Consider the following 14,422-nt stretch of genomic DNA (forward strand, 5'->3'; position numbering starts at 1 on the left):
TAGATACCAGGATAGTAGGCATTGTTTCTTCCTAGGCAGGGCTTATCTTTTATAGCAACTTCTTCAAAAGGCACTTACTGTGCCAACCTACCTGCCTCTACCCTTTGGGGTGGGCGTATGCATGGAGTGCATATGCATGGACTTGGCTGCACCTGCCTTGTCCTGAGCTGCCCAGGAGACCCACCTGTTCTTGGTGTGTGCAGCAACCACATGAGCAGATGTGGAAGTACATTTGGAATGCCTTGTCCTGAGTTCAGGTCTTGTAAAGAGCGTTTTTTTCCTTCTCTAGAGGTGACCTGAGACCCTTGGTAATTAACTGCCCAGGACCAGCCTGCTTCTTGCCTCCTGTCTAGAGGAACAGGCCTCCAGCCTCCCCTTGGTGCTGCTCACAGAACAAGTCAGGAAAATGATCTCAAACCTGGGGTCCCTCAGCACCAACCTGGGAGTCTTAGGTGTGGGGGAAACTACTGAAAGTGTCACTTAAACTTACTGTTCTCCAGCTAAGGAAGTTGATAAAATACCAAGGTAAAATAATCAGCAAGGTAAAAAAGCTTCCAAACAGGATAAAGCCAGCAAATGGTAGGCACAGGATATGAACTCTGATCTGTGCCTCCAGAGCCCATGCATCTTCTATAGGATCACAGTCCCTGCCATCCCAGGTGCTGTTTGGAGAGGCCCCTCCCACAGCCTAGGGACCCCCAGCCCTTTTCTGGGCCTCTCCCTCATAGCCACCCACCCAACTGTCTCACAGGCCCAAGGAGCCAGATAGAGCCAGCGGAAAAGTCCGAACCACCTTTAATACGGGTTACAAAAGTAGCAAAACCAGCTGAGGCTTAAGAGGAGGTGGAGTAGGGATCCAAAGAGCAGGACCACTCCTCACTGCCCACTTCCCTACCATATCCTGGGGCCTCTTCTGGAGGGGATGGGTGGGTGAGGGGAAGTGAATGGTGGCTGGATCTTCGGTTTTCTTCTCCAGAACAGAGCAGGCTGAGCCCAGCAACCCCAGGAAGCCCATGAAGGGAAAGATACATGAGATGGGGGTACGGGAGCACCAGAGCAGGCTCCGAGGAGCCAGGCTATGGAGGCAGCACTCATGCCACAGAGCAGCCCTCAGCTTGGGGGCCCAGGACCTGGACCGCATCTTCCTGGCCCATGGCAACCAGGGCATTCTCTAGCACCTTGTGGGTGGCGCCACTGCCTTCTTGGACAGCCCAGTCCCTCAGCAGTGTGTAGGCTCGCACCTGGCCTTGGGCCATGATTTCTACAGCCTCAGCCTGGTAGCCCAGATGGTCTGCCAGTCCCCGCCAGCCCTTGTCAGTTTCAACTGACACCTCTAGCAGCCGCTCCACTTTCTCCTGGTGCTGCTGAGGGAGATCAAGGTAAAGTTGGCACCCAAGCTCAGGATGTGGTCCTGAGGCAAGAGATACGAGGACCACACAAGGGCTGGGTGGTGAGGCAGTTCTGGGAAAGGGGCTCACCCTGGTTGGAGGCACAGGGCTCCAGACTGCTAGGAGAGTCCAGGAAGACACTGCTATCCCCATGCATCTGGTCCTTGTTGAGACCTCCCAGCTCTGCAGTTCGAGCTTTGGCCAGCTGCTGTCTTCGTCTGTGTGAGCGCCAGCTGTGGGGAGAAAGGGAGACCTACCGACCTGCCCCCACCTTCAAGACGGGGAATTGGTTGGGAGTCCAGACAGGGAAGGGGGTGCCACAAGGCAGTGCCCACACCACCTACCACTTGAAGGCCACATAGGCAAGCAGACCGAGGACCACAGTGGCCAGGAGGGTACAGTAGACTGGGATGATGCTGCCTGAGACACTGGAGGCTCCAGGAGGAAAGGGGAAGTATTGGGGTACAGGGCTCCCCCTGCCCCTACCCATACTCCTTCCCTGTCCCTCTCCTGCCTCCTCAGGATCTTACCTGTGGAAGAAAAGACAGATCAGGTCAGGAGCAAGGAACCAAGGCTAGGGTCCCTGGGTAGCCTCACCTAAACTTTGTTGCCGAAAAGGTTTGAAGCCAGTGGTCCCTACTATGTAGAGTCAAAAGCTTATACCACAGCATCAGGAGCTGTCTGGCCTATTTTTCCATTTTCATCTACTTCCCCTTTGCTTACCACTCTGGACACCTTGTCCTTCCTACCCTGTTCTCATAACCTTCCAGACTTCTGCTCTTGCCAATCTCCGTTCTCCATCTGGCATATTGGCAAGAATCTTCTACTCTGGGAAGACTTCCTTGATCTCTTCCTTTTGGGGGTCCATTTGCACCTCCTGTCTACCACAGCACTAAATCCAATTTTTTTTCATCCAATTATCCAGGGCACAGGAAGAAAGACCATGGCACTGTCTACCATGGCACTTGTGTCCTGTCTCTGCCACCAAGTCTGGACTGTGAGGGCACATTGATTCATGTGGTCCCCACAAGCATCTCTGTGCAAAGGAGGCCTTGTAAATGTTTGCAAAATAAAGCTGAACTGGAAAGGAAGTGTTGTTGCTTTCTTCTGCCTGGAAGCGACTTGTCCTCCCGATCTAGTGCAGTCAGGGTACACAGGATCTGAGAGACTCCAGAACCTGTGGCTGGACTTGGGTGTGACCTACTCACTTGGGGTACCTCTCAGCCTGCCTGGTGCCCATGATGTGAATCAAGGGATGCTTACCCACATAGGTCAGGCCTTTGCTGTGGCTAGAGTTGTTGGAGCTGGGAGCTGCTTCTCTCAGTCCAAAAAGGGCTGTGTGCAGGAATATGGGGGAAATCTCCAGGCCTGAGGTTGGCAGTCCCTTGGGGTAGTCTGTCCCCCTTTTCTCACTTCAACCTGATTCACTCTAGCGCTGGACCAGTTTCCTCCTGTGTCAGATGGGGTGGAGGTGACAGAGCTGGCCAAAGTTAGAAGGGTCAGGTACAGTTCAGGAGGGAAAACAGGTTGGAAACCACCCTGTCTCAAAGATGTTGCGAAACACTTGGTCTGAGTCCAGGGATGGTAGGGAGGATAGGGGAGACATGCCTTCTAGCTCCATCTTAGCCAGAACCAGGCTGGAGAGACGTACTGGCCAGTGGGAGGCTCACTGCCAGGCTTTTCAGCTATAGTTCAGGAACCCAACATCCTGAAGCCCCAAGGCAGGAGGACTTTCTGCAGTGACCATGCTTGCAGTCCTTCCTCAAGGGTCAGTGTCCAGCCCTCTCCTGATCAGGAACTGGGTGGAATGCTACCTTGGTGGGTTCAGCAAGGGAATGGAGGATACGGGCCCAGAGATCCCCTAGTTGATCCTACTTCATCCAGAAATTCAGAGAGGGCCTGAGACTCAGTCCTACCTGGATCCTATAGGGCTGAATCTGATGGGACCCACTTCCTGAGGTTTGAGGAAGAGAAGCTCCTCGTCTAGACTAAGGAGAGCTTGCCTGGAGACAAGGAATGGAGGAGACACCCGGGAAGGCCCTCCAACTCCCCAGTATCCACCACCACATATTGGGTACCAGTCTATCCCACACCATGTCCCCATGTGTATGGCTAAGTCAGCAACACAGTGCTGTGGCCAAGTGTGTGCGACCTGGTGGCCCTTGCCACATGTGGGGTGTGTACATTTGTGTCACTTACATTAAGGGACCCTGCAAGATCCTGGATGGTCGATAGGCTTGTGACCAGGACGCAGCAGCAGACAGGACTGGCTTCCGCCCAGCCCACTCAGAGCAGCGGGGACGGAACCCTTCCCACCTCCCATCCGTCTCCAGGCCCACGAATACGCACACACAATGCAACCACCCTGCACACCCACACCACCCTGACTTGCCGACATCAGCACACACAACACCTGCAGGATCACGAGTCTGGAGATGGGGGACAGAGAGGCAGCCCCCGGCTCCCTCCACTCAGCAAGGGCTCTGCCCCTAACTCCTCCTGACCGGTGGCCGCCAGGATGGATCCACTCAGCAGGGCACGACCGAGCCCTCCGAGAAGACAACGTGGAGTCTCTGCGGTGGTTCTGGCCCCCAACCCCAACCTCGCGACCACAGCGGCGCCACAAGGCGGCCCAAGAAGTAGGCAAGACAATGAGGGGGCAGGGCCAAGCTGGAGGGGCGCGGCCTCAGGTGTTGTCGCCCCCGCCCGGCGAAGGAATGCAAACGCGCTTGCGGGACGCCTGGCCAGGTTGCGGTCTTGGACGAATGGCGTACGAGGGAGACCGGATGAAGAGATGAAATCTTGGGGAAACCACGAGCCGGGGCGAGATGTGGGGCAGGGGCTGCACGGCCGGGGAAACTGAGGCCCCAGTTCAGCGACGGCCACGCGGAGGGGGACGAGTGAGCCCAGAGGGGGTCACAGGCCAAGGGAACGCGAGCCAGGCCAGACTGAGACCGCGACCCTGGGACCGTGGCTACGGCAGTCCGAGACGTCGCGCGCGCACGCACAGTCGAAGACAGAGCAGCTACAAAACTAGGCTAGGTTTATTGCCGATAAGGGAGAACCGGGGCCGCCGTTAGGAATTAAGGCCACAGGCGGCCCTCGTGCTGTGGCGAAACGGGGACTTGGAAGCCGGGGAACCCAGCCCCAGATTGTGCAAAAAGTGCTGCTACGGCCGCAGACGCCAGCGCTGACTCTCAGGGCTGCCCCTCAGCCGGCGAGGGGCGGGACTTCCGCCCGCCAATCCCTGAGGGAGTAACATCGCCCGCCAATCCCTGAGCTGGGTAGGGTGGGGCCCCGCCCACCCCCTGGGCGGCCCACCCCGGGGTGTTCCCGCCGACTTTTGGGCGGGGCCTTCCGGGCCAAGCCCGTCGGGGGCGGGGCCCGAGCAGCCGGACGGGCCAGGTTCAGCGCGCCTCAGCAGGGTTGTATTCTGTCTCTCCCGAGGACACCTGGGAGATCCGCCGCGAGGACCGCCACAGCTTCCGCGCGAACTGGCTGCTGCGCACCTGGTGGGCGTAAGGGTCAGCTGGGACCGCCGCGCTGCGCCCCGCCCCGTTCGAGGGGCCTCCCCACCCCCGCCCCATCCTCACCTCAGAAGGCTGCCCGGCGCCCACCACGATGAGCTTGCCGTCCTCCAGGCCCACCAGCACGTGGCTGCGCTCCTTGGTCACGGCCACGCTGCGGATGGCCACCTTCATGGGCAGGGGAGGCGCGGCCGGGAGCAGTCTGGAAGGGAGAGGGGATATACACCAACTTGCGACTGCAAGGGGGCTTTGCGACCAGCAGATATCCCTTATCCCATATACCCTCTCTGTCCTCATTTTAAGGATGGCTAAATTGAAACTTTTATACACAAAGAAATCTCCCACAACTGTGGCTAAGCGGAGGCCCAGGGCAAGACCTCCCTATGGGAAGATGAGGGGACAGGTAACAAACCTTGAAATATGTGCCCACAAACATGTATGGTGTGTGGATTCCTAGGGGGAATCCCCCCCACTTTATTCTACACCAATGACCACAACCTTCAGGGGCCATGAACTCATAAATGGGGGGGGGGCTTACGTGTTTAGTTGGAGGATGTGCAGGGCGCACTGGGCGGTGCCCAGCAACACAAAGTCCTCTGTCACCGTCAGGGCTGTAGGCTGCTCTACCAGGGGCAGTGAAGCCCGCAACTTCCCATTGACCGAATACAGGTGCAAGGAGTAGGTGACCTGGAAGAAGCAGGGAGTGTCAGCAAGCACAGGATCCCAACTGCCCCTCCATCTTTGCTGGGTACCCCTTCCCCATACCTGGGCCCCAGGACGTTCCCACGCTGAGCTCTGTACCACAATCTGGCCTTCAGACCCCAATGCCAGGTGGAAAATAGGTCCAGGCACTGAGGCACTCGGAGGCTGTAGTGCTGCCACAAACTGGCCACGGCGTACAGTGTGTATGATCACAGTTCCATCCTGCAGGAAGGCAACTTAGGGTCCTGGGCAGGAATCTGGGCTCCAGGGGGATTGTCCAGCAAACTCACCCTCCCCAGGGCACATGCATACACACACCTCAGATCCAGACACAGCCATGTCAAGTTCAGTGTTGATGGCCACACAGCTCACTGCAGCCCCATGCCCATACAGGACCTGCACAGGCTTTGGTGCCAGGCCTACTGACAGACCACCCTGTGGATGACCAGGGTTGGCTTAGGACTGGCCCCTGAGGCTCAGGAAACGAAGGCCTTGTCCAAGACTAGAGAGCTGGAGGGTCATGGAACCCCCGACTTGCTCATGGTAGCAAAGGGAAGGGAAAGACAGGAGGGCAGGACTGGAAGGCCACCGAGGGACGGATGGGCTGTAGGTCTGGGCTATGGGGACCCCACAGAGCTGCCCATCAGGCACACCTGATGCAGGAGCCGCCACACCATGCATGTGGTGTCCCGGGAGCCTGAGATGAGGTAGATGCCACAGGTGTCCAGTGCAAGGCAGGTTACTACATCTGCACGGGAAGGGGAGGGTACAGGCAAAATGGAGGAATCACATCCGCCCTGGCCAGCCTCAGAACCCGGCCCCATACCTGCGTGCCTCCAAGGCTGTTCATACCAAGGTGGCGGCTGAGCTGGCTCAACAGCTTGCCACGGGATAGTGCAGTCACTCGCAGGCTGCCATCCCAGTGGCCACCGCTGAATAGCAGCTTTCCGTCAGGGGCCACTGCCAGTGCTTGTCCGCTCACACCACTGTCTGGCACCCATGGGCCACTCAGCAGTCGCTGCGTCCTGACCCAGTGAGGGGGATGGCAAGTGAGGCCAGGCCACATGGAAGAGACCCAGGCCCTCAGGGAGCCTGGTCAGACCTTTCCCCTGCAGCTGGCCTACATTCCGATTAGGGAGAGGAATAATTCAGGGTGCAGAGCATTTGTAGCCCACCCCACCCACAGCCCTCTGTCCTACTTGTGGCTGCCCAGGGTGGGGTCTTTGCTGAAGCTGAAGTAGTTGCTTATGTTGCGGTCATAGGGCAACCAGCTGTGGGTACCCAGCAGCCCACTGGCACTCACGGTCACCTGAAGGCAGGAGGGGGCAGAGATGGGTTTGTGGCAGAGGCAGAGGGGGAGTGGAGCTGAGCTAGGGCTCTGCACAATGCACTTACCAACAGGTCTGGGGAACCCTGGGTGATGAAGGAGTGGGGCTGCCGGTGGGGGACCAGAGCTAGCACCAGGGGTACACCATCACTGACGACCTGCAGGGACAAGGGCAGGCCTAGCTATGCCTGAGTACTATCAGATTACACTATCTTCTCCCTGAAGCATCATCCCTTCCTTTACCCTCAGTCCCCAGGGGTCACGGAGTAGGTATCACAGATGCAGAGGCCCCTCCAAGCAACAGGCAGAGACTTTAGGAGGGCATCTCAGAAAGTGGGTGAGAAGCTGGGGCAGACATGGAAGATGCTTCCAGAGTATCACGCTTAGTTTCAACCTTGGTCCTCCCACCCTGTTACTCCTTGTCCCCCTAGCCCAAAGGCAGGAAGAGAGGGAAACCTAAAAAAAAGTCAGGCCTGGGGGCAACATTCAGGAATGTTCCTGCCTAGGAAGGCGATGGAAGGGGTCCAAGGACAGATCTCCTCCCTCCTGATCTCCCTAAGGCTTTCAGAGCTTGTTAGGTGAGTCAACACTTTATCCTGGCCCTGATGAGGAGGGCACCCCTCCTGCCCCCGTACTCTTCCCATGTTTAGCTCATTTTCTAAGGTGCTTTGAAATCAGTGACCTTGATTAGGATTCCCATCTGCCCCAAGTGGTTGGTAAGGACAGTAGGGTTAAACCCATTTCACATAATATAAAGTTGAGGTCCTGTCTTCCTCTCACCTCTGCAAAGAATGCCTTGAGTTGGTCCAGGTGCTGGAAGATGCTAGGTGAGTTAGTGTCCAGGCGTGCAAGGCGATGGGCTGCTTCCTCAGCTGACAGCCGAGTTGGATGTGGCTCCTGTGGGCAAGTGGCTGGTCAGCACCATGGCATGGGCATCCCTGGCCACTATCCTCTAAGCTGGCTTTACCTTCAGCAGCTGACAGGGAGTCTGCCCAAAGTTGCTGATAATACCCTCCAGAGCCTTCCGTTCCCGCTCATCTGTCACATGGTCCAGGTCTACAGCCCCTGGGAAGGTAGGCAGAGCAGTCAGGGCTCCCTACGTGCCCTCTGCATCCACCCCTCCTGATTTTGTCCTGGCCCCAACTAGAGTCCAGCACACTGCCCACCCTCATAGGTGCAGTAATAGAAGACATTGAGGGCCTCCTCGGCAGCTGGCCCCCGCTGCTTGTAGCCAAAGATGAGGTCGATCCACTCGTGCAGGTGGGCAGACACATACTCCGACTCCTGGGAGTAGGGAGGCAGCAATCAGTGCAGGGACGGCTGACCCCCCATGACCTTCAGAACCCCGGCTGCCTGCCATTTGCCTGTGGTTGCTTCCTCACCAGAGCCTGGCGGTGCTGCTGGATGAAGTCCTCAGGAGAGCTGGCCCACGGGGGCAGCACTACATCGCCCACCTTCTCGTTGGTTAGCTGGAGACAGCCCAGGTCAAAACCTGGCACAAAGGACTGCGTCAGCTGTCTCCCTGTCCATCCCAACTGCCCCCTGGCCACTCCACCATCTGCTCTCCATCCCCACACCTGCCCGCTCCAGTGCCAGCGCCTCACACCTACCGTTCTGGTTCTCCAGGAAGTCAGGAAAGTAGAAGAATTCTGGGATGAGCTCCTTCACATCGGCGGGGCTCTCCAGACGTGCCTGCCAGGCTGCCGCCACTGAGTGGAACTGCCGGTCGGAGCAGTCAAAGCTGGGGGAGGGGCATGGGGCCAAGGTGAGGTGGGGAGAATGGGAACAGGGAGGGAGATGCTGTGGCTGGAGGGAAGAAGGGAGCCAAGGGTGGGCCCAGGATGTGGGGAGGACCAGCCTCCTCCCCTTGTCTGCCCCCGAGTCTGCCCACCAGCCCCTGGGCCGTACCGGCCACTCTGCAGCTGGACGTGCAGGGAGGTGAAGGGCTCCACGCGGATAAGGTAGTGCATCACGCCTGCTGCATTGGAGTAGTGGGTGCCATAGTGGAACTTGTCAATGGTCCCTGCTGGGTCCTCAAAGCTTTCATACCTGGGGCCACAGTTGGACACGTCAGCAGAAGCCCTCCCCTCGCCTTTCCCTACCCGCTAAGCCCAGCCCTGCCCGCATGCTCACTTCTCCCTCACGAGCTGGGCATGCTTGGGGTTCACCACACCGATGGGCTTAGACAGGTCCCGGAAGACGGCTGGGTTGCTGAGGTCCAGGGTTGGGGACACGTAGTCCTGCAGGACCCAGGGGAACTGGCCGCCCACCCGAGCAGGGGCTGCATGAGGGCCCTGATGGCCTACCAGCCCACCCTGCCCTGCCCTCACCCTCACCCTCAAGAAGGCGGGTACAGAACCTGCCCACAGGTTGGGGGAGCACCACTTAGAGGGGTCACAGGGGAGCAAGACAGACTGTCCTGGAACAGGATTCCTTTTGAGGAATAGAGGCTAGGTGGGGAGGGGAAGGTAGTGAGGCTGGGGACCTCTGGGGGTTGGCAGGGAACAGAGGCCAGCTCTTCATTGGCACACCTACCCAGGACCAAGCTCAGGGCTTGGCCCACTGGCAGGTACCTACACTTGGGGGAACCAAGGGCTGATAGGTCAGAGGGGCAGGGGTGGAGGGGTGCAGAGTGAGGCCCTCACCACAGGGTACTGAGACAGGTCATTGTAGGTCCGCCCCGCAATGGTGTTGAGTTGCATCAAGTACTCGAAGTTGGATATCTCACGCTGTACCCATTTCTGGAGATGGGGCAATCAAGATGTGAGCCAGGTGGGCTGTCCAGCACTGCCCCCTGATTCAGGGTCCCAACTTCATATCCCTCACACTCCGGGCTCTCACCTGTGTAAGGCCTGAGGCACGCAGCATCTCCTGGGGGGAGCGGCTGCTTAGGTAGCCTTGAGAGGGGGGCCGTAGGCGCAGGAGCCACGAGTACACCTGGTTCCGTACCTGGGTGTGTGGTGGGATGGGGCCAGGCTGGGGCCTGGGAGTCTGGCTAGGAGATGAGGCTGGGGTCGTGCCCACCTTGCATGGGAAGTTGAGGAAGTAGTTGGCCTGATCGATAAAGAAGAGCTCAAGTGCTGAACGGCGCAGGTTGAAACGCCGCAGGTGGACCTCACGCAGCTGGGCCAGTGGGCGCCGGAAATCATAGCCAATGCCTATGGGGAGGAACAGCAGGTACAGGAGTCACTCACCCCAGGCCCACCCAGACCTCAGCCATTCCCTGCCATCTTCCCAACCCACACCACCAGGACGCACCCTCCTCAGTTTCGACACGCTCAGTGCTGCCATCGTAGAAGTACACATTCTGTGTGGTGACCTCCAGCAGCCCTGGGACCACGGCCACTACCGTCACCAGCTGGCACTCAGCCGACAGCACCAGCTTCTCACGCTGCTCATCCAGTTCTGCTGCCTCCATCCTAAAGACCAGCAACCCACCTCAGGCTCTAGGCTCTGGGACCCCCTTCTTCACAAGCCCAAAGGGCATCCAAGTGCCATTGAGTCATGGGGTATATACTCTCATGACTCCCAGAGATGGGGAGGGCCTGTCTAGGGTCCAGAACCTACTGGTCCCAGCCCCTGTCCCCAGCCTGCCACCCACTAGGCTTCTGAATATTTTGCCAGGATGCCAACCGTTGTCCCCTGCTCCCCTCACCCAGCCCCTGCCCACTCCCTGGGCCCCCTTCCCGCTCTGGTTTGTTTCTCAGTGCTGTCCTCGGGTGCCTGGCTGTTAAAAGAGCAACTCAGCCCTGTTAGGAGACTTTCCCACCCCCCATCTGGCTTTGGACAGTCCCTTCAGGGGGATGTAGTCGGGCAGCAGAAGAGGGAGTTGATCCCACAGAGGCATGCACACACTGGAGCAGACCCCTTGCCCACCACCCCAGTCCGATCTCTCCAGGGCCCCACTCACGGGGTCTCCAGCTCAGCCAGCTCATCTTCGCCGAGCTGGTCCTCCTGCAGCTCCTCGGGTGGGGTGCTCACTTTGGCCTCTTTGGTCACTGCCAGAGGCAGCGAGGCCTCCTCGGTGGGTGTCAGGGGAACCTCACCTGCAATGGGCCAAGGGTATTCAGATGAAGCAAGGCAGGATGGGACACGGGACAATTGAGTTGGGCGGACCCAGCTCAGCACACTCCCTCACCCAGATTGTCACGGAGGGCACTGGCTTCCAGGTGAGGGTCGAAGTGATGGTTGGGCACCAGCTTCAGACGCATGCGTGAGTATGTCTCAGCGCTGGACAGTTTCCAGCGGAGGGTGGGAGGGTCCCTGCAGAATGCCCCCCAGGTCATGGGTCGGTAGAAGGCTGTAGACACCCCCATCCCTCCCTGGCCTCACCCCAAAGGCAGTCTGGGGTTCCAAGTGACCCCCTCCCTCCCAAGCCCCACCCCTCCACAGTGACGCTGCCTCAAGCCCGGCCCACCTCAGCGCCCATGCCCCACATGAGCTGGCGAGCTGGCGCCACAGCGTGCCCCAGTGCAGCAGGGCTGTGGAGTGCTGCGCTGCCTGCTGCTTCAGCGCTGCCGTGTAGCGCAGCCCCTCCAGGCGCGCCCGCCTCTGCGCAGGTTCCAGCACCAGCTCCTGGGGTGGGGGAAATAGGTCAGTCCCCTGGCTGCTGCCTGTCCTACCCCTATTTCTCCACCTTGTGAGCCATCTCCTGGGCACATGTGTGGATCAGTTTCCCATCCCCACCCCTGTGGCACACCTGGAAGGCCCGACGACTCTGGGCACGCTCCCGCTGGCGCCGCTGCCCACTGCTCATGAGCATATCATAGCAGGCATTCCAGAAACCTGACATAAGGTCGTGGCTCTTAGCATACGTGTCCATTTCAAACTGGGACATGGTTGGCTGCACCTGGAGGATTGGTCAGAGGAGAACAGTGCTCGATGGGGGCCCCAGTCCCCACTCCTCTTCCTGGGCCCCACCTCCAGGCACCTGTTTGTCGATGAAGTGGCGCCATTCGGCTGTGGCACAAAAAGCCTGGAAGTCTTCAAAGAAGGTGGGGCTGCCATTGGTGGGTGGCAGGGAGGGTAGTCCCCACTGCAGCCCCAGCGGCTCATAGGCACGGTCTAGCAGCGTGCGTACCAGCGGCACCAGCCAGGAGCAGCGCTCTGCAGCTGCTGTGGCTGCAGGTGGGGGCCCTGCCTTATCAGTGGCTGACTCGGAGGAAGAGGTGTTCAGCGCCCGCCCCAGTGCAGCCTCCAGCTTGGAGAGCACATAGCAGGCTTCCTCGCGGCGGGCTGGCACTGCAGTCTGTAGCAGCATGTGCAATCTCACGTAGGCCTGGGCATGCAGCTGTGGGTGCAAGAGAGTTGAGTGGCACCCAGCCACTCTTGGACCTCCCCACACCTCCCATGCCCCCTGCCCCCATGCTCACCCTGTGCTCACCTGTGGGTCTTCCAGCAGGATGTAGCCAAGCACAAGCCGCAGGCCAATCTGTGCCATCTCACGGAGATCAGCTGTGCCGTTGGCCAGGTGGGGCCAGGCTCCCAGGCGATCAAGTAGGCTGCATACACCTTCAAAGAGCTGCCACAGACAACAGGTTCCCAACAGACATCACCAGGGGAGGCCAGGAGTCCATGGAAAGAGAGCAAAGTAAAGTTTGCGCTGGGGGCCAGGTAGGGTTTGTGCACACAGGCAAGTCCACGCTCACAGGCATTCATGCTGATGTACCCACAACTGCGCACGTGTACCCATCCACCTCCCAGACCAGATCCCTGCAGCCTTGCGTGAACCTGAGTGTTCATGTGGCTCACGCCTCTCTGAGGGGCCGCACCTTCTCACTCCACAGTTCCTGGTTACCATGGCCTTCAGCACACAGGAAGTCCTGCAGCAGACGCAGCAGCCAAAGCACCTGCTGGGTGAGGCTGGTCAGGACCCCCATGGGGGCCTCCTTGATGTCGGTCAGGGCTGACTCCAGCATCATCTCCAGGAGGCTGGTGGGTGAGTGGAGAACTCAAGGGTCTACCTGACTGTCTTCTTTCCTTCCCCCGAGGCTCCCTGAAGCCCCTCCCGCTCCAGACTTGCCCTCTCACCTGCGCTTGATGCAGTCTGGTGGGCGCACAAGTGTGGCTGAGGCCCCCAGCTGGGTGAGCACCGAGAAAACCTGGCCACGCTCCCGCCAGGCAGCCTCATTGCTGCCTTCCACACCACGCCACGTCACCGAGAACAGCACGTTGGTGAGCAGATTGCACAACTCTTCCTCAGAGGTTTGCTGTGGGCACAGGTGGGTGATGTGGGCATGGGTTCTGGGCCGCAGAGGGAATCAGGCTGATGCCCATCCATCCCCAGTCAGCACCCCTCCTGGGGTAGCCACCCAGGTGGCAGAGCATTTGGCTAACAGTGAGCCTGGCACTAAGGGCCTGGAAGAACAGTTTAGGGGTCTCAGCTACTACCTGAGTTCCAGGCAGAATCCTGGGGTCTCGCCAGACTCCCAAGAAGAGATGAGGCAGTTCACATAGAATGAGCAGAGGCCCATCCCCAAACCCAGAAGCCCAGGGCAGGGCCATTGGCGTTTGCTGCCCTTGGACCCTCTGAGGTCTCTGCCCTACAGGCTCTCTTGAGGGCCCTTCTGAAGCCTGGCTGGTGTCAGCCACTCTGGCTCGTCATGACTCGCCCTGTTCCAGGAGCCCTCTGGGAACACAACTGCAGATGAGAGCTATGATGGGACAGCACAGGCCTGACTGGCAGTGCAACCTTGGTCAGACAGGGCCACACCTTTGGAGAGGCTACACTGCCAGCCCTGTGTAACAGAAGTGTCCTCCCGTGGGTACCATGCAGTGGCACAGGGTGGGCCCATCTCACCTGTGGGTTGCTGGTGTTCGAGGTATCATCCCCGCTAATGGTGGGCTCTGGGAGGCTGCCGTCCTCCAGCACATTGGAGAGACTGGAGCTGTGGCGGCCAGGGGCAGCAGAAAAGGGCCTCGGCCCATCCAGTGGGGAAGGAGTGCCAGGCTGGCTGGCTGGAGTAAGAGTACCACTGCTGCCGCCACCACCAGCAGTGTTGCCTGATCCTACGCTAGACCGTTCCAGGCCCAGGTCAAAGGGCATGCAGAATGGGGAGAGAGCATGGTAAAAGCCATCAGGGTCAGGGCAGGGTGCCTCTGAGGGCAGGAAGACATCTGAAGGCTCAGCAGGTGACTCAGTGGGTGGCTTGGGTGGGGCTGGCTTGGGGGAGGTGGGTGACTCTGGGGAAGAAGGAGGGGGACTGCCAGCTGTGGCAGCCTCCAGGACATATAGCCGGGTCAGCACATCCTGCCAGCCAGCCTGTCGGGCCAGAAGGCGCACTATATCTGGCTGTCCATAGATGAGGTGGAAGAGCTGCAGGCAAGAGCACAGCACGTGAGGACACATCCAACTGCCTGCCCCAGACCCTCATCCGGGGCCTTTGCAGGGGAGGGCTCCAGAGACCCCCTCATGAGACAGGCAAGGTGAAGGCCAGAGGGTAGAAGCCGCCCTCCCCCTCCCTCAAAGCTTTTACATC

General features: G+C 59.2%; 2 protein-coding genes across 6 annotated transcripts in view; both read right to left on the minus strand.

Moving 5' to 3' along the window:
* Positions 1–780: 780 nt before the first annotated feature.
* LOC103227556 (death domain-containing membrane protein NRADD-like) lies at positions 781–4,318 on the minus strand. 2 transcript variants are annotated; one of them, XM_073010273.1, is made up of 3 exons: positions 1,733–4,318; positions 1,479–1,621; positions 781–1,361 (listed from the first exon to the last, which is right to left on the minus strand). In XM_073010273.1, exons 1-3 carry the CDS (start codon positions 1,746–1,748, stop codon positions 1,092–1,094), a joined length of 429 nt encoding a protein of 142 aa, XP_072866374.1. In that variant the 5' UTR covers positions 1,749–4,318; the 3' UTR covers positions 781–1,091. The 2 variants fall into 2 exon arrangements, with proteins under 2 accessions (XP_072866374.1, XP_072866372.1); XM_073010271.1 differs by having other exon boundaries at positions 781–1,364.
* Positions 4,319–4,414: 96 nt separating this feature from the next.
* NBEAL2 (neurobeachin like 2) overlaps positions 4,415–14,422 on the minus strand; it is a 29,465-nt gene continuing 19,457 nt past the window's right edge. For all 4 annotated transcript variants that reach the window (XM_038004036.2, XM_007984006.3, XM_073010264.1 and 1 more), the window contains 28 exons: positions 13,744–14,259; positions 12,975–13,153; positions 12,716–12,875; positions 12,328–12,465; positions 11,875–12,234; positions 11,644–11,793; positions 11,362–11,519; positions 11,083–11,207; positions 10,855–10,990; positions 10,203–10,363; positions 9,786–10,102; positions 9,590–9,685; positions 9,078–9,202; positions 8,853–8,993; positions 8,555–8,685; positions 8,327–8,436; positions 8,111–8,228; positions 7,912–8,009; positions 7,725–7,841; positions 7,013–7,102; positions 6,817–6,926; positions 6,470–6,642; positions 6,271–6,365; positions 5,936–6,052; positions 5,681–5,839; positions 5,454–5,602; positions 4,982–5,117; positions 4,415–4,897 (listed from right to left, as the gene is read on the minus strand). In XM_038004036.2, coding sequence (XP_037859964.2) covers positions 4,796–4,897; positions 4,982–5,117; positions 5,454–5,602; positions 5,681–5,839; positions 5,936–6,052; positions 6,271–6,365; positions 6,470–6,642; positions 6,817–6,926; positions 7,013–7,102; positions 7,725–7,841; positions 7,912–8,009; positions 8,111–8,228; positions 8,327–8,436; positions 8,555–8,685; positions 8,853–8,993; positions 9,078–9,202; positions 9,590–9,685; positions 9,786–10,102; positions 10,203–10,363; positions 10,855–10,990; positions 11,083–11,207; positions 11,362–11,519; positions 11,644–11,793; positions 11,875–12,234; positions 12,328–12,465; positions 12,716–12,875; positions 12,975–13,153; positions 13,744–14,259 — 4,467 coding nt within the window. In that variant the 3' untranslated portion in view covers positions 4,415–4,795. The remainder of the gene's footprint in view (positions 4,898–4,981; positions 5,118–5,453; positions 5,603–5,680; positions 5,840–5,935; positions 6,053–6,270; positions 6,366–6,469; positions 6,643–6,816; positions 6,927–7,012; positions 7,103–7,724; positions 7,842–7,911; positions 8,010–8,110; positions 8,229–8,326; positions 8,437–8,554; positions 8,686–8,852; positions 8,994–9,077; positions 9,203–9,589; positions 9,686–9,785; positions 10,103–10,202; positions 10,364–10,854; positions 10,991–11,082; positions 11,208–11,361; positions 11,520–11,643; positions 11,794–11,874; positions 12,235–12,327; positions 12,466–12,715; positions 12,876–12,974; positions 13,154–13,743; positions 14,260–14,422) is intronic.

Source organism: Chlorocebus sabaeus, chromosome 22 (genome assembly GCF_047675955.1).
Source record: "Chlorocebus sabaeus isolate Y175 chromosome 22, mChlSab1.0.hap1, whole genome shotgun sequence".
Taxonomy (NCBI): Eukaryota; Metazoa; Chordata; class Mammalia; order Primates; family Cercopithecidae; genus Chlorocebus; species Chlorocebus sabaeus.